Here is a 17,770-nt window from a genome sequence, read left to right as displayed (position 1 = left end):
CCGGAGTCCAGTTCCCCACTAGTTTGCTTCCAGCCTAGCCCGCGGCCACTTCCACGTCGCTGCGACCCACACGCCTCCTCAGCGGTTTAAATCCGCTCTTCACTCACCCCCCCACACACACACATACACACGTTACCACTCACACACACACACACACGATGTTACCAGACATCACCACACATACACACACACACACACACACACACACACACACGATGTTACCAGACACTCACCCCCACACACACACACACACGATGTTACCAGACCCGGGACAACCAAGGGACCAGGCAGGGAGGGGGCGAGCTCTTGCGAGCGAGAAGAGCTGACGCTCCTCGTTCCCGCCCCGCCCGGCACCCACCTGCAGGCCGCGAGACCGGGGGCGGCGGTGGCGGCGCCCCGTCCTCGCCAAAGACGAGTTTAAAGTCGAGCTCGTCGTGGGCGCCACAGTTTGCAGTAGTCATCGGCGTGGCCCAGGGTGCTGCGGCTCCTCCTCAGGCGGCGGCGGCGGCGGCGGCGGCGGCGGCTCCTCAGCGCCGCTTCATGCCGGGCCGCGCCGGCCAGGAGGTTGCAGCTCCGCAGCAAACTTTCCGGGCGGGGACCGCGACGTCGAGCGTTCCGTTCCGAACTCTAAAACTGGCCGCGCGCCGAACCGCACCAGGAGCCGCCACCACTGCCAGTCGTCGATGCCCAAGCTGCCACGGTCGCCTTAGACGATATTCCCCGCCCCCCTACAGCGGCCGCTACCGGCGCGCTCCCGCGCCGTGCCGCGAGGCCGGTCCCGCCCCCTACCGCGCGCCCATCTGACCCGGCCGCCCATAGGCCACTGGCACCGCGGACGAGCCCGATGGCCCCGCCCCCTCACCGGCCTACCGCGTGACTCCCTCTCCAGGAGAAGGAAGTCACGTGAATATGGAGAGCCAGATAGCCCTACTACCTCTTGGGAGTCGTAGTTTGCATCAACTCCTTCTAAGCCAGGACCCGGTACCAGGGTGTGAGGTCGATAGCCCTCTAATTATATTGAGGGGCCCACCACCGGCCAGAGATCCCTTGCCTTATTAGGCAGGCCCGACGTTGGGGAAGGGGCGCCAAGAGCCTTGGGGTTAAGGGTGCGGTGATACGCGGCTGCAGTGTTATTCCTGCCTGGCTGGGTTTGGGGAAGGTAAAAGCGCCCCGGAGGGTTACGTGGACATCACTCACTCCCTCATCCCTTTACCCCAGCCTTAATGGCGGAGTCTCGAGAAAGCTGGGACTGGGTCGGGCTTCCAGCTAAGGTGGGGCGGAGCCGGAGGAAACCTGGGTTGCGCAACGAGGCCCAAGTCTGAGCTACCAGTCGCTGCAGACCCACCCTTGCGGGGCGGGGCCCGCGCTTTGCTGGCTGAGCCTTTGTCTGCTCGCCGTCAGCCGGCCTGGCAGCTGCTCCTTCGAGGACAGCCGGCGCATTCGAGGCCTCGGCAAAGCCTCCGGGGCAGGGTCTGTCCGTGCTATAAGTCAGGCCGACTGAACGGGAAAACCCCGTCGTGAACTCGCACCATTCAACGGGCTCTGTGACCTCTGCATCCCGGCGCACATCGGTTAAAGCGGGAGGGATTGTGTTACACAAACTGAGTGGTTGTTAGGGGGGAGGAAATGACACTGCGTCAGAACAGTTTCACTCTCTGCCCCTCCCCAGCGGGCCCGTCTTGCCTGGAGACTACCCAAGGTGCCTCCTCCTGGGCCCTGGGGTGGAGGCTGGGCCCAGGGACGCTGAGCCTGGCTTGTTTACTTAGGGCTCCTCCAAGGCACAGGGTGGACGGAGAGCTGGAAGAGGTGGCGGTGACCAACTCCCCTAGCTCTAGGCTGCGAAGGGCACAGCATCCCTAGAAGTGTGTTGCCAGAGGAACCAAGTTGCTATGTCTCAGAAACTTGGGTGCAGGTGCAAGAGCCCAGGCACATCCCACGCTGTCCACAAAAGCCGCTGGAAGAGGGCAAGGTGGAGCACCCTCCAGAGATGTCTCAATATGTGGACTGACAACCTGAGGTACCAGGGAGCCCTAGGGAAAGCCCAACTAGGCCTAGGGTCAGGAGGACAGGGAACGTACAGAGCCGTTGACACGTTTATCTTGGACTGGTTCACCCCTGAGGTCAGAAAACTTTTCCTGCCCTGTGCTCTGTACCCATACCTGTGCTGGACCTGGGGAGGCAGAGATAAATTAATCTCCCTTCAGACATCAGGGAGAGGAGGCAAGCAAATCTATAATCACTGTGCAAAGAGATTAGGGCTGTGCCAAGAGCTCAGAGAAGGCTTATAATCTCCCAGGCTGCAGGTGTCCACAAGGCTAAGTAAGAATTGGAGAGATGGGCAAGAAGTGAGAAAGATGGTTCCAGGCAGAGAACAGATTTCCAAAGACTTGGAGACCAGAGAGTACACGCAGTGAACAGAAGCCAAAGGTAAAGCCAGATGAAGGAGCAGGGTACTGCAAGCCACTGCAAGGTATCTGAACTTTATCCTGAGTGCAGGAGGGAGCCACAAAAGGGTTTCCAGCAGGAGACTTCCATGTTCAGAATTCTGAATCTCTGGATTGGAGTGGGGGAGGGGAAGGTTAGAGGCAGAAGGAGATAACAGTAGTCAAGGAGAGGGAGCAAATGGTATTAAGTGGGTGAAATAGCCTTCCAATAAGCAGTCCTGCCTTCAAAGGATATCCAACCTTGAGGGCCTAAGCGTGGAATTTAGAGCCCAAACTCCACACTAACTTTACAGCTTTCGGCCCCAGGCAGATGGTTGGTCTGCCAATTAGTACTACATGTAACATGACCCTTAGTATAGTAAAAGGCCCCAGAAGCTTAGCCAGCTCACCTCTCCTCCTCATAAAACGATGCAGTTTTGGGATGTGTGCCCCCTACCACCCCCCCACAATACCTCCCAGGATATCATCTGGATGGAGAAAATGGACCTTCATCTAACCCCTCTGCCCTCAACACATGACTTTACCTGAACCAGGGGCTCAGCCAGCCAGGCCAGGGGGGAAGGCAAGAGGGAGATCATGGGCCCGTCAGCCCCACCACTGGGAAGGGACCAGAGAAGCTATAGGTGGCTTGAAAAATTCACCCATTCATCAAATGCTTAGCGATGCATCTGTGTTGCCAGCTACCATGCACCTGGAGAACACTTAAAAGGGCTCATGTCTTGGGGAAGGTTTCTGCTCTGGAGGAAACTGAGAATCCTAACCTGGAGTGATGAGGGCTGAGGCAGGGGGTGGGCACCAACTGCAGGAAGAGTGTTACCACCTTTGTAAGAAAGGCAGCAGTGGCTGGGAGCTCTGCAGGCTGTGACGAATCAATACACAGACATCAGTATACAAACTCTCTCCACCCCTTTTCCTTAGCCAGGTCCAGGACCTCCCCCATAAGCTCCTCGTCAGGTCAGCTCCAAAGCTCTCTTAGGTGGCAGGAGGCCATCTGACTCACCTCCAGCCTTCTGAGAGCCCTGTGAAACCAGGAGGCCCAGGGACCCAATGCAACAGATAGAACCCCAGACTTGGCCAGGCTGGTAGACAAGGACTGTGTGGGTCCCCTCTCCCTCCTGTGTGCATGCCAGCCAGGCTCGAGACTGAGGAAAACCATCCCTTTCATCAGCTGCCACAGGCCTGGCCCTGAATTCTCATCGCTGAAGGCTCTCCTGTGGCCTCTTGAGCCATGGAATGGTACAGCTTAGCTCAGTCCAGCCCCCCTTGTTCCACATTAGGGCAAATAGGAGCCTTGGAGGAAAGTCAGAGTTTAGAAAAGATCCTCCTCTCCATGGCACACATCCCCCCAACACAAGCTCTTGTTTGATTTTTCCTCTGTGCCTGCTCCCTACCCCCATGCCCAGGCTGGCCAGAGGGGACGCAAGGAGTGCCCTTGAGCAGTTCTCAATCTGGGCAGAGGCGATATGACCAGCCAACTACAATCGAAGAAAGTTAGTTGCTGAAGTCAGCACATGGTGCTGAGAAGACAGGGTCAGCACTTTGTCCTCAAGCGCTAGGCTGAGGAGTTTGGACTTGATCCAGGGGGCAACAGAGAGCCATGGAGGAGTTCTGAGCAGGAGTGACACCTGGAAGGACTGAGTATGCAGGACTGCAGGGGCAAGAGATGACCCACCCATCTTTGCACCAAGTCCAGTCTGCTTGCTGTGGCCTTCGGAAGACCTGCCACCCTCTCCAGCCTTGTCCCTCCCTCTTGTGCTCATATGAAAACCATGTGTCCCCAAAATATGATGAGCTAGGAGGAAGTCCTCAATCAGGGTGGCTGGAATGGATGGATAAGTATGGTGGTTACCAGACCAGAGAGGGGTTTGGGCATCTAAGTGGCCTGAGTTTAAGGTGGGCATGATGAGAACAGTGGGTGGAGCTTTCAGACCTGACTGGGCCCTCCCAGTTGGTCCCAGCTCTTAGGCAGGTCTCTCTGAGACCAGGGCAGGCATCACTGAGGTGTGCTAAAGCGAGACCATTTGAGGGCCAACATATTCAGCCAGGATTTTGCCAGACGTCCTCAGTCAAGGAACACACACTAGCCCCTCCCCACCTGCTCCCCTGTGACTAACCCTTTCCCCACTACTTTTCCTGGGCCTTCAAAGTCCCCACACTCTAAACTCTATCTTAGCGACTGACCTCTACCCCTGCCTTTCCTTCCCCATAGCCCAGAAATGAACGTGACCCCTCCAGAGAAGGGGCTTGCCCAGGGAAACCACACTGGTGGGAGAAGAGGTCTGAGGACAGAGCCCAACCCCAACAGGGAAGTGGATCTTAAGACTTGGTACCTGGCCCACACAGGGTCCTCCCACAAGTTCTGACTAGCTCAGGATGCCTGAGGGGTCCACTGGGGCCAATCTGTCTGTCCTGTTCCAGTTGGGGTATGAGGAAAGGCAAAGGGGGCATTTTGACTGAAACAGTTTTTTGTAAGAAAAATCAAATAAATTGTGCCTAAAGTTTGATGGCTGAGACTGAACCAAGCCTCAGTCTCTCTCCTGGGTGGGGCTCCTTCTCTGGAAGCACTGGTCTGGGAAGTTAGTTAGGGCAGCCTCGGTATGGAGTGACCCCATTAGCTGCACAGTGCCGCTATCATAGGGCGAGACTATCCTCCAGCCAGCCTCGAGCAGGAAGAGAACAGCTGATCCCACTCAGAGAAGGGCCCTTGGGCCCAGCAAGAACTAGAAGTGACTTGCCCAAGGTCAAAGAGTGATGGGCTCTGGGAGGCCACTGGTATTGGTATCCTTATCTGCAAACAGAAGAGCAAGTATGGGTGCATGGAGGGGCTGCTCCGGGACTGAGACAGGGGCCTTACCTGCCCAACCCCTGATTCAGGTCATCAGGGCTGGAGGTACTGACTGGCACAGGGGCCTGACCCTGAGTAGATGGGAGAAACAAGGCCTTGACCCAGAGGGGAATCCCCCCCTCCTCACAGAGCTTTGAAAAGGGGAGGAAAAGCAGCATGTTTACAGCTGAGGAAGCAGAGGCGGTGCTGGGCAGGGACCTTTGGTCAGAACGCCCCTCCCAGTAAGTGGGCGGTGGCGGTGGGGGGAGGCCCCATAAGATGTGGTAGCTGTTTGTTTGCTTCTCACTGCCAGAAGGAAATTAAAGAGAATCTGCCACTTCCTTCCGGCCCGAACGGGATGGTGGGGGGGGAAGGGGGGGGTGGGCAGTGGCATGGGCGGGCAATCACAAGGGCCCCAAATTGCTGCCATCAGCAGTCTCCAGTGTCCTCTGCTCAGAGCAGACACCTCACAGGTCTGAGCTCTAGCTGGGGTCAGACCCAGCACCCCGCCTCACCTGAGCTGGTCCCTTACTAGCGCACCAGATACCCTAATCGTTCCCCCAGACTCCATATCACCTCTCATCAGGAAAGCCAACTGACGGCCAGTACCTCAGGTTTACCATCAGGAGAATGGGCTTCTTGGACTTTCCTGGCTCAACTCAAGTCCAGTGAGCATTAAAGGTGATAACCAACCCACCACCTCCATCTAGACTCGTAAGGATGGGTAGGAGAAATGTTTTAGAAAGCCCCAGCTCTGCACAGAGGGTGGAAGCAGAATAATTATGCCAGGACATCTGTCCATGTGTAAAGGTGCCAGGCTGAAGCAACCAGCCATGGGTAAGGGTGAAGGGTCTTTATTGCACTGTACCAATGTCAGGTTGGGGAGGTGCCACCTGAAAAGCTCCTGTTTTCAAAGAAAATACTGAGGTCACTGGGAACTTGGCTCTGCTACTCAGACCCACCAAAGGAGATGGGCACTCTGAGGATCCCTTGGCCTGTGCTCCAGGCTGCTGGCCCAGGCCAGAACCTCGTAATTCCTGTCAGCACTGGCAGCAAATTGTCCAGTGGCACCTGGCTGATGCTCTGCACCCATAGCCATCCTAGGGCCAGGCCCAGGGAGGGGCTGACCAGGGTAGGGACGGGAGTCACCAGCCTTCCAGGGGGCTCTCTTTACCACTTGCCAAGGCTAAAAAGGGCTTCTTGCACAGCTCCCCAGGCAGGACTGGCTCCTGAGCTCTGGGGTCCCCAGTGTCTTGGTCAGGGGCCTCCCGCTTGCGCTTGTGCAAGGAGGGACCCTCCTCACGCAGCCGACCCTCAGGGAGGCCCTGGCTCCGCAGACAGACGATGGCTGCAGCCTGCTCCGCCAGTTTCTTGGACTTGTCCCTAGGCAGATGAGGCATGGGGCAATAAGGCAGGGAGACAGGCAGACTGGTTACAGGACTAGAGTCTGGGAGGCCTGACTCTACACGCCCTTGGCAGAGATTCTGACAAAACTAGGGAAGGGGTCATCACCCAGGGATGCCACTGCCCAGGTACACCATCCCCCTAACCCTCCCAGGCCAATGCGAGGATCAGGCCCTGTTGCAAGCCTCATGCCCACTGATAAGGAAACTCACCACAAGGTGGACTGGTACTTTTGTTCAGCAACAGTGACAACAGAACAGAAGAGGCGATCCAGGGGCCGTTGAACCTGGTACAGAGAGAGAAAAGGAAACAGGGATGGCTGCATGAGAGCAAGAGGGCCAAGCCCTGGAGGGAAGTACTTCCCACCTAAATCAAATGAAGGCTACCCGTATCACACGCTCCTCCCCAGCAGAAGTGCCTAGTGCATCTTCCAGGGAAGAAACGTAGATACACAAACAGTCAGTGACATCCCAGTGTGTCAGGAGTTCTGTCATGGACCTAAGCAAAGGTCCGTCAGAGCCCTTAGCTGCATGTGACTATGGAGCTTCCTCCTACTGACATCTGGGTGGGCCAGGTCCCCCAAAATGAGAAGGAGTTCACCAGATGGCAAAGCGGTGAGAGGGGACAAGGACTGGGGCAAAGAAGGTACACCTGGCAGAGCGACCAGGTGATGTGGCGGACAGAGAGCTGAGTGGATGTGACCTGAAGCAGAAAGACACATGGGGGTCTCATGCTCTGGGCTGAGGTAGTAGGGCTTGATCCCAAAGGTGCTGAGGAGCTGATGAGGACGTGAGCAAGGGGGACAGAAGCAAATTCGTTTTGGAAAAGTCACTCTGGCAGAAGGGAACCCAAGGCCCAGAAGATACAAGCTTGGAGGTCAGAAGGCCAGTCCAAAAGAGACTAGGCAACCTAAACAGGCCATGGGGACCAAAGAAAGTGAAGCAAGACCATCTCAAAGTTTCCCCTGAGGGGCCCCAGACATGGGGCCCAATTCTGTGCCCCATTGGCTGAGGCCTGGTCCAAAAACATGTCAGTCTAACTTTTAGGTTTGAGCATCCTTCCTAAGCCAATTGGCCCTCTCCAGAGAAGTCTCTCCTGCCTAAGCAATGCCACTGGAAGGGACTGGCTGAAGCAGCCTCTTACTTAGGCCTCTAGTTCAGTTTTATGAAAGTGACCAGAACTAGACAACAGGTCCACTGTCAAAGGGAAGGAGCTAGAAGGCAAAGAAGGCAAAGCCAGGCTCCAGCCAAGCAGTCTGGAGTGCACGTACGAGCCGTGGGTGGACTGGGGGTGGTGGCACTAGCTGTGGGAGTGCTGTGGGCTGGATGCAGGGCAGGCCACAGGCAGGAACTCACCGTTTCATACACAGGCTGTGCCAACTTCTCCCTCCGGCACCACTCCAGCAGGCACATCTTGGGGGTGATCTGGGGTGAGTATGCTCTCCTAGGGAAGGAGGGAAAGGTGTCAGGGCCCACCTACCATGAGAACTCCATTCCTCAGCAGGGGCCCTACTCAGTTCCTGGTAGGAGCTGCAGGAACTGAGACAGCAAACTCCTGCCTTCGGACTCCTGCACCTATTCCCTTGAGCTCCCATTTCTGTCCCACCAGTGGCTTGGGGCCTCAATTCTACCTAAAGGGAAGATGGGCTTCAGTTGTTTGGGGAATTGGAATGGGAAGTGAACTCCAGCACTCTGAGCTCCAGCCTGGAAAACAGCCTTCAACAGCCAAGAAGGAAGGTACAATTTGCCTCTCAAGACAATATCAGGAGGGAGTGGGTGGGAGTGGGGACACAGGTGGCCATACAGTGGTCTCAGGATCTAGCTCAGGGCCCACCCTGATTATGTCCACCAAGTGTCAGGGTGATCTGCTGCTGCCTTGGGCACAGTGGACTCCAGTTTCAGAGTCAGGCCATGTTCTAGCTTCCCACCAGGAGCTCTCCCTGGATATGACTGCCCAACAGCTGTGCCTACATCCCTCCTCCCAAGACTCTGCCAGACAAGACTAACTCCTGGTCTGGCCCTGGGGACCCCAGAAAGGTTCAGATTCCAGATCACAGAGACAAGGATGAGGGCCCCATTCAAAGCTGAGTCACAGTCTGAGGCAATAATTGGCCTGAGGCTATTTCTGCCTAGAGAGGGCACCACAGGGCTAGCGAGGGGCAGTGAGGGTAGGCTGCTTAGCCAGGTGAGGGTTCAGGTCCTGCTGCTATTCTGGAGCTCCCTGCAGGCAGCTAATTCCTGAGGGCCAAGGAGAAAACACAGACTTTGAGGAACAGAGGGGACAAGTCTCCCCAGCCTGAGTTGTGGGAAGGGGTGGGTCAGGAAAAAGGTATAGTTTAGTCACCCTTGGGAAAGCATGCGCAACCCTGACAGCACTGCCTGGGCTTTCAGCGACTGTCTTCTCCAAAGTGCCTTCTTTGGGTTGCTGAAAACTGAGAACAAGCATCCAAACCAAGGAGATGTGTGGTCCCTAAGCTTGGCATTAACCATGGACGGCAGCCAGCTTGCTGGCCCAGTCAGACCTGAGGACACTGGCCCTGGCCCAAGCTGAGGCCAAGCTGGAGACCTACCGGTCAAACTTGACAGCCATCTTAATGATACCAGAGGTATCTTCAGCTGGCTCCTCCACCTCCTCTGGGCTCCTGGCCAAGAGTTTGGCCCGCCGGGCATCCAGCTCTCGTGTGGTCTCCTCATAGAAGGCACCAAGGCCAAAGGCCTCACTATGAAGGGACAAGCAGAGTAGGGGAAGCCCCTTAGTGGAGCCAGCATTCAGGAAACTACTGCAGGAGCCCAGGGCCCCACGACTGAGAAATGCCCCCCACATATACCCAAACACCACCAGGGCCTAGCCATCAGAAGGTGCTTTCTACACACCCCTGTGATCAGCCTGAACTGACAGATGGAGAATGAATGCAGGTCCCTGAGCATGAGCACTGGAGGGCAGGCTGGGCTGGGTGGAGTAGATTCCAAAGGCCACCTGCAGCCTCTCTTCTGAGGAGGAACACACAGGCAGGTGTCCCTAGCCAGCAGTGAGTGAGTTGAGCTATACTGACCAAGCGCTGGGGGTATGCACAGCCTTGTCCTCATGCAGGCCCGTGGGAGGAAGACACGGAGGCCTGACCACACACAGGCCAAGCCTAAACTGAGGTACCAGCCAGAGCTACAAAGTGATACTCTTGAGAGTTATCCTCTTGAGTTCACAAGATACTTGGGTCGAGCTGGTTAAGCTACATGGGCTAGGGACAGAATGAATACCACAAGCCCAGGGTGAGGAGGAAGGTTCAGGCAAGGCTCTTCCCTCTAGGAAGCATTTTAAGGGCTGGAGGACATTCATGAAGATGGCTGCCTGAGGGAAGCCTAGTCCAGAAAGGCTTCTCTGGAGGAAGGAGAGTATAGAGAGCTAATGTGCGGGGGAGACAGCATTCAGGCAGGAGACCCTGTACAAGCACAGGCAGACAGAGAGCTGTGGGAACAGGCACTAGACCAGGTTGTGAGGGGCCCCAAATGTCAACCACCTGAGCTGTAGCTCTACCAGATCTAGAGGATCAAGGGGTGGCCTCTCAGACTGCAAAGGGATGGGGTGTGGGTGCCGGCTCAGGCCAGGGGCTCCATTCTACAACCCCAACTCTCCTAACCATTGGATCTTGGTGGCCTGGCATGTGACAGATCTGTTACCAGGAAAGCCCCTTCCTCCCCAGGGATTCCCAAGCCCAGCCCTCACCTTCCTCCATCCTACTAGTGCACTAGTTCCCGAAATTCTGCTGCTGAGATCAGTCCAGGGATGGCAAGTTCTAAAGATTTGAAAGTACCCCCTTCTGTGAGGCAAAGCTGTACCACCTCCCCACTCCAGCACATCCACCTCCAGAAGCTGTGTCCTGGGTCCCCTCGTAGAGTCAGCTTAGGGCTCAGGGTCAAGTCTGGGTAATGTCTGCAAGGACAGATGAACAGCCCATTGCCCCTCTCACCAAATTTCCTGGGAAGACTGGGCGGCATGGAGCAACCTCCCCTGGGGCGACTCCAGCTGTTCTCGTAGCATCTGGCACAAGCAGTACTTGGTGTTGGTGTAGTGGTTGTCATACTGCACAGCCTGAGAGAAGAACTGCCATGAGCCCCCCTGCTGCCCAGGCAGGCTCTGAGGCCTGAGCTCTGCTCTGATGGCAGGAAAAGGGGCTCCAAGGGGGCATCAGAGGGGCCTGCAGCCGAGGCAGTGTGACCCCATAAAAGAGCCCTCTCCATCTTGGCGATCTACTCCTCTAGTTAGTGGCACAATGCTTGGGGGTCACAACTGAGACCCACAGTCAGGAGCACACTCCACTGGACAGCCTGACTAAGGTCCACATGCGCCTGGAGCTCCTCCTGCATCAGCTACCACAGAGGACCTGTTGCCGAGCATCTTCCAAGGCAGGGAGTGGGGAACAGCCAAGTTCTGGTGTGGCAGGACCAGCCCCGGGACAGGGGTGAGATTCTTCTACTCCTTATAACCATGGTGAGTGCCTGCCCCTCCCACATCTTAAACAGCCTGTCTCCAATTTCTCCCAACATGGGAAAAGCCCAGCACCATTGACCAAGCATGTTTGCACATGTTACTTGTCACTTCATTGAGCTAAACAAGTAGTTACCACTACTCAGACTGGGAAATGCAGGCTCAGGGAGGCCAGACAACTGCCCAGGGATACCCAGTGGAAGTCGGCCTGGCTGAGGCAGGCAGGAGAGCAGTGGGTAAAGGGTGCCTCAGCCCCCCAGAACCCTCTCCCCGTCTCGCCCCCTATCAAATCTTCTAATACCTCCAGCAAGGCCTATGTCTTCAGTGCCTTGGAGGTGCGACCACATGTTCAGGACAAAGAAGGGATACATGGGTAAGCCACGGCCAGCAGCAAGGCCTTGATTCAGCTTGTTTGGGACAGAAGGCACCTGGCTGGACCAGAAGCAGCCCTGCCTATGCTTGAAAGCTGCTCCCTTTCTCTGGCCCAACACACCCCCTTGAGGAGTTGCCAAGGGACAGGCTGAGAAGGAAGGATAACATCACCTTTCAGCCAGTGAGCAAGCTTGGCACCACTACTAAACGTGCCTTCCCTGCCACAGACCTGCCAACTGGCCGACCTAGACTGAGCTAAGCCCCCCTTGCCTCTGGTTGACCCAGGCCATTGGAGAGCCAACCTGCCCAAGAGGACACCCAGAACCAAGAGGATGAAGGCTGCAGCATCAAGCAGAAGAGGCTCCAGAACAGAGGCTGCCCAGCTCTGGGCACAGGCCTCAGGGCCTCTGACCACCCCCAGCTTGCACAGCCCTGGGGACACCCACATGTCATGGCAGCCACAACTGCCCATGGCAGCCTGAGGATCTGAGAAGCTCCTGACCCCCCAGGTGGGTAGGAGCTCCAGGACTGAAGAGGAGGGTGGAAGTCTGCTCAGGGTGAGGGCTGCACTCTCTGCTCAGGCCCAACTCACTGAGGAATTTGAGGACCACTCACTATCTTTGCCGACAGACATGCACAGCTGGTCAGAGTCTCACAGGGTGCCGGGGCAGTGCCAAGGAAATAGTGCAGGTGTCAAAAACCTCCTTTACAGGGAAATGCCCGGGTACTACCATCAAACCCCGGGTGAGAAGAAAAAGCTATTACCTGAGGAGAGGGTCAAAGTTAGGCTATTTCCTAAGTCAGAGGCTAAAGCATTCTAGGAATTAGCAAGAGAAGACTTTTAGAAGTGACTATGACTGACGACCAGTTGACACGTCTTTACGGAGAGAATCTGTCCTCACAACAGCTACAATGGCTCCTCCTGGCTGTGGCTCCTCTGGTGCCAACCCACTGGCATGAGTGACCCAGACACCACTGTCATTGTGCATGCGTGTGTATGTGTAGGGGGGCAGGGGGTGACAGAGACTAAGAGAAAGATATCATGTGTTTGGGGCCGCAACAGCATCCTGGATCCAGAAGCCCTTGCTATGATCCTCACACCTTGAAAGCTTTAGAAGGGGGCAATGATAGGGCCATGCCTCCCCAGCACCCTGCTCTTCACATTGCAGCCAGGGAAACCCAATGCTATGCTACACTAAAAAGAAAAGGAGAGGGACTTCCTTGGTGAAACAGTGGTTAAGAATCTGCCTGCCAATGCAGGGGACACAGGTTTGAGCCCTGGTCCGGGAAGATCCCACATGCCACGGAGCAACTAAGCCCGTGCGCCACAACTACTGAGCCTGCGCTCTAGAGCCTGCAAGCCACAACTACTGAGTCTGTGAGCCACAACTACTAAAGCCCGCGCACCTAGAGCCCACGCTCTGCAACAAGAGAAGCCACCGCAATGAGAAGCCTGCGCACCGCAACGAAGAGTAGCCCCCGCTCGCCGCAACTAGAGAAAGCCCGCACACAGCAACGAAGACCCAACGCAGCCAAAAATAAATAAATAAATAAATAATAAATTTTTTAAAAAAGAAAAGAAAAGGAGAGCTGCTGGGGGCTGGGGGCTCACCCAAAGCACTTTCTGCAGCAATGTGGCAGACAGTGAGAAATGTTTGTTTTGAAAAAGTGCATAGACATACGTATCTGATGTACTTCTGCATGACCTCCTCCAAGGGTCGTGGACCCTCCTTGAGGAAGATGGATGGGTTCCACATGGCCGCTCGGGCCACCATCACTGAAGAGGCTGCCGTGGCTTGTCGAAAGTCCTCTATATCCAAATATCCTTGGATGTGGTCGTGAGATCCTCCACTGAAAAGCAACAGTGGGGTGAGGGGTATCCCCATCCTTGTACAAGCAATTTCAGAAAAAGGCAACTCCTAAATCTGCCACTTATTCAGTGTGTGGCTTTGGCCAAGTCCTTCAGCTATGAGAGCTTTGGGACACTGGAGATTATAACACACACCCCACTGTGGGGTCAGGAGCACCAAGTGAGATAACAAAATAAAGCAGTCCAAACCGTGCCTGGCACTTAAGAGGTACTCCAGAGCGTTTACCTTCCTTCCCCCTCCTCCCGAACAGTGGCTAAAGCCGGCCCACATCCGAAGGGCGGGGTCTGTACGTGGATACAGGGATCACAGGAAAACCCCCAGGCTGGGGCACCTATATGCCCACTGACGGCTGGGTCAAAACCCTAGAGAGGGAACAGACGCAGTGGTGGTCATGAGAGGAAGGAAGGAGGCCCGGTTTGGTTGCAATTTCCCTTTCAGCCACCCTGCAGCCCCTTGGAAACTGCTCTTTGTCTGTTCCATTAGGAGCCAGGCAGCAGCCTCAGGCCAGAGACAGCACTGTGTGTGAAAATGGGGGTGGGGGAACCCCCCTCAGGTGGCAACAGCAGCAACAGGGTCCAGGGTCTTGAGTAGCCCTACCCTCTCTCCAAGACACCCCTAACACCCCTTGCCCTGGGGACCACCCCACCCTTAGCTCCCCCGTCCCTCCCTCCAGTCAGGCATGCCTTTTCTCAGGGCTTTAGGGCTTCAGAACTTCTCTGTTCCCAACCTGCCATCAGGGTTGAGCCGGACTCCCGACTGGCCCACACAGGCCAGCTCCCCAGTGGCAACAGGACACTGCTGTCTTACTGCTAAGCCTTTGGGCTGGTCATCGGTACCTCACACCTGCCAGTCTAGGTTCTGGTCCTGTCACTGTCCGGGATGCTCATCTGGGCTTTGGTCTGTGACCTGCCTCATGCTCCTGAGCCATGGCTCTCTGTGCTCTGGCTTGAGACGCCTCACCCTACACCCTACACCCCTAACTCTGGGTGTGATGTCACCTTCCCCTGGGGCTGCTTCAGCAGCCACTCTCTTGCTCTCCCTAAACACTCCCACCTCAACCCGTGCATCGGAATGTCCTGGGCCCCTGTCTACTGCATACCTACATCAGCCACTCACCAGAGGCCAAAGGACACAATGGGCCCTTCTCAGCCTCACTGCCAAGTTCATTTTTGTCACACCCTTTTTTTCTTTTCTCTTACAGTCATTTTTTGATGCTATCGCATTCTATTTTCTATTTGTCAGTTCAAATCCCTTCTGAGTGAAGTGAGGCATAAAAAAATAAACGAGGAAGAAGGGAGGCTTACTTGGCTATGACAGGAATGGAGAGGGTTTCGGCGACGGCTTTGATGGCTTCACAGCTGACAGGGTGCTGAGGTCGCTCCTCCCGCTTCCTTGGAGATAAAGAGATGGGGCTGGGGACTGAGTGCCAAAGGTCACGTCACACTTAGCACCGGGTTATGTCAGCCAAATCCTACTGTCCTCCTTGCTGAACCTCAGGAAGGCCATGTGGCCAGCAGGGACAGGGCTCTGGGCTACAGGGGACGGCTCTCCCTGACCTCTGTTGTGCCGGGCAGCAGCAGAACAGGTCCATGCTGAGAAGGCAAGTCCAGCTCTCAAAGGTCTGCAGGTGAGGCATGGCTGCAGGAAGCCGATGTGGGTGGTCACACTGCCACTCCCCAGCTACCCCTCATTTCTGCCAGAGATGAGGGACGGTGCCTTAAGAATGCAACCCCTACTGTCCCGGTCTTGCCCTCCCAGAGGGACTGGGAACAGCTGCCGCCACTCAGACTGGCCACTCCCACACAGCTGCGTGTGCTGAGGCCAAGTTGGGCAGCTGATCCTGGGGAGAGGCACCTGGCACAGGGTAGGCCCAGCAACCAGAGCAGGCCACAGACCATGGCTGTCACAAAGAGCCACAGGGGAGGCAAGACCACAACCCAGGGCCCCTGCATCCAAGGTCAACTGCAAGAAGGTCTTGTGTATGAGTGAGTGAGTCTTAGGGATGCTAAGGTAAGCCCTAACTTGAGCTGTGCACAGGGACAAGCCAGAGAGGTGGTCGACCAGAAAGCCCTTGCCCAGGTCCTATCTGCATGTGTCCCTCTGCTATACTCTTCAACAAAAGTGTCAGGGGCCACAGGGCCTTAGAAAGCCCTATCAACCCAGCCTCCACCTCCACCTCCCTGCTCCCCCAGCAGCCCAATTCTAGCCCATCTTTAACAAATTTGATGGCCAGAAAGTCCCTCTTTAAACTCACCCAAATCTGTCTTCCTAGTGTTTCCAAATACTGGGAAAAAGGAATAGCTTTATTTATTCAGAAAACACTCTATGCCAGGCACTGTGCCAAGGCTGTATATTCACAATCTCATAAAAGCCTCGTGACAACCCTATCAAGCAGAAATTATCTTAATTTCCAAATGAGGACTGTGGTGCTCAGAGAGGTTAAATGACTTGTCCAAGGATACACAGCCAACAAGCAGCAGACCTGGGATTTGAACCCAGACCTGGGATTTGAAACCAGGCAGTCTGAGCCCAGAGCCTGCTGCCTCCAGGAGGGGCCTGTGTGTACGCGTGTGTGGCCTTTCACCATCCCCTGCTGGCTTCAACACGCACAGCTCTGCTTTTCTGTTTTTATGTGTTGGAGTTCTGGGTTCCCTTCTCTGAAAATGCTGTAATAGATAGAACCAGCAAAAAATGCACTATTCCTACAAGACCCCTGAACTCAAAAGGAACACCACTCAAAAGAGAGGTCACCCTGACCAAAGTTTGCTGACCTGGGATTCTGTACAAAAGTACATCCTGGATACGGGGAGCGAGTTCGACTGGGAAACCAAGGGTAGCCTTCAGCAATACCTCAGCTCTCAGTAGACAGCAGATTCAAGGACTGTTTAAAGTGGTCACTGTGACAGCTGGCAGTCCAACAAGGGCAGACAAAAGAGGCAGTGCCTTTAAAAGAACAGCAATCTGCCTGGGGTCATTCAAGGGAGGAGCTATTGCTGAATGTAGTGTAAAGAAAATGAGATTCAGAGTCAGAGTTCTAATTCCACCACTTCCTGGCTACGTGATATAATTTTGAGCAAATCACTCATTCTCTACCATTTACACGTCTTGAGGGTAGGGGTGTTTCTCCTTCCCATTGGTCTCTCTGTATCTCTAAAGCTCGGTGTAGTGCCTACCACCAGTAGATGCTCAATGAATGAAACAAAGAAAAATGCAACCCCCATAAAGAGTTTGACTGCCCTCTGAACTTAGGGGATATCAATGAGCTATGCAGAGCTAGGCTGTGTATCTAGAAGAGAAGCTGGTAGTCACCTGGGGTCTGGTGAAGAATCATTAAGATGGCTAGGGTCCTCCTTGCAAGTCAGTCACTAGTAAGGCAACCACTCACCTCCCATGAACCGCGATGGCTGCAATGCCGGTCCTCTCTATCCGCTTAACAAGGCTCAGGGTATCTTCCAGCTGAGGGACAGGACCACACAGGGTGTTTACTGAAGCCACAGAGGGAGCAGCTGCCAGCTCCTAAAGTGGGCTCAGCTCTACCCCCTCCTCCAAACATAACTCAGCCCCACAAGAATCATTCACACCCCCAAATCAGCATCCCCAGAGAAAATGGACCTTCAGATGTAAGATCTTTACCGATGGCAGGATGCGAATCTTGCAGGTCACAGGTCTCTGTGTCCCTTTAACAAGAGTGCTGAGGATCTGCAGTGGGGAGAGTACAAGAGCATCTGCCTCTTCTGGAACAAACACCACAACTGCTTGTACTAATGAATTCTGCTCCAGACCTGTGCGGCCCAGTGGCATGGACATGTTTATGTCCATGTACGTGTCCATGTGAATGCGTCTGTTGCACGCATATACATGGAAGCTCCATGAGGGAAGGAGTTCACCTCTTTCTCTGCTAGAGCCCCAGCACCAGCAGCCCCTTGCCTGGTACCTAGCAGTATACATATATTTGGTAAATGAACGAATGAGTGAATGAATGCATGAATGGATCTGCATGCATGCTTGTACAGAACACAGTGATCCTTTGCCAGGGCAAACATCAGAATCACCTGGAGAGCCTAAGAAATACAGAATCTTAGATTCCACCTCATCTTTCCTGAATGAGTCTCTAGGGACAGGGCTTAGGAATATGTGATTTCAAAAGACTCTGCCCAACACATTCCCTCCACAAAATGATTCTGAGGCCTAACCCTGGTTGAGAACACATGGCTCACAGCTCCATTCCTGATTGAAGGCATGTTTCCTGAGTGCTGTTCCAGGATCTGCCAAGTGAGTGAGCAGGAAAGTTTGAGCAGGTCCTGGGCCCTGTCCTCAGGTACCCCCTCTCTTTAGGGGAGTCAGATATACAGGAATGAAACTGGCAAAGGAAA

General features: G+C 55.0%; 2 protein-coding genes across 6 annotated transcripts in view; both read right to left on the bottom strand.

Annotated features, from left to right (window-relative positions):
• NFATC3 (nuclear factor of activated T cells 3) overlaps positions 1 to 717 on the bottom strand; it is a 133,721-nt gene extending 133,004 nt beyond the window's left edge. For all 3 annotated transcript variants that reach the window (XM_059998895.1, XM_059998898.1, XM_059998896.1), the window contains exon 1: positions 359 to 717. In XM_059998895.1, coding sequence (XP_059854878.1) covers positions 359 to 461 — 103 coding nt within the window. In that variant the 5' untranslated portion in view covers positions 462 to 717. The remainder of the gene's footprint in view (positions 1 to 358) is intronic.
• A 5,354-nt stretch (positions 718 to 6,071) lies between these two features.
• Positions 6,072 to 17,770, bottom strand: part of DUS2 (dihydrouridine synthase 2) — a 41,172-nt gene continuing 29,473 nt past the window's right edge. For 2 of the 3 annotated variants that reach the window (XM_060000369.1, XM_060000370.1), the window contains 9 exons: positions 17,031 to 17,096; positions 16,783 to 16,853; positions 14,702 to 14,788; positions 13,209 to 13,377; positions 10,637 to 10,758; positions 9,242 to 9,391; positions 8,028 to 8,115; positions 6,885 to 6,958; positions 6,072 to 6,651 (listed from right to left, as the gene is read on the bottom strand). In XM_060000369.1, coding sequence (XP_059856352.1) covers positions 6,414 to 6,651; positions 6,885 to 6,958; positions 8,028 to 8,115; positions 9,242 to 9,391; positions 10,637 to 10,758; positions 13,209 to 13,377; positions 14,702 to 14,788; positions 16,783 to 16,853; positions 17,031 to 17,096 — 1,065 coding nt within the window. In that variant the 3' untranslated portion in view covers positions 6,072 to 6,413. The remainder of the gene's footprint in view (positions 6,652 to 6,884; positions 6,959 to 8,027; positions 8,116 to 9,241; positions 9,392 to 10,636; positions 10,759 to 13,208; positions 13,378 to 14,701; positions 14,789 to 16,782; positions 16,854 to 17,030; positions 17,097 to 17,770) is intronic. The other variant, XM_060000371.1, reaches the window with a different exon arrangement.

The sequence above is a fragment of the Delphinus delphis genome, chromosome 20 (genome assembly GCF_949987515.2).
Source record: "Delphinus delphis chromosome 20, mDelDel1.2, whole genome shotgun sequence".
Taxonomy (NCBI): Eukaryota; Metazoa; Chordata; class Mammalia; order Artiodactyla; family Delphinidae; genus Delphinus; species Delphinus delphis.
The sequence above is the reverse complement of the archived record's forward strand: the minus strand, read 5'-3'. Positions and strand labels throughout refer to the sequence as shown.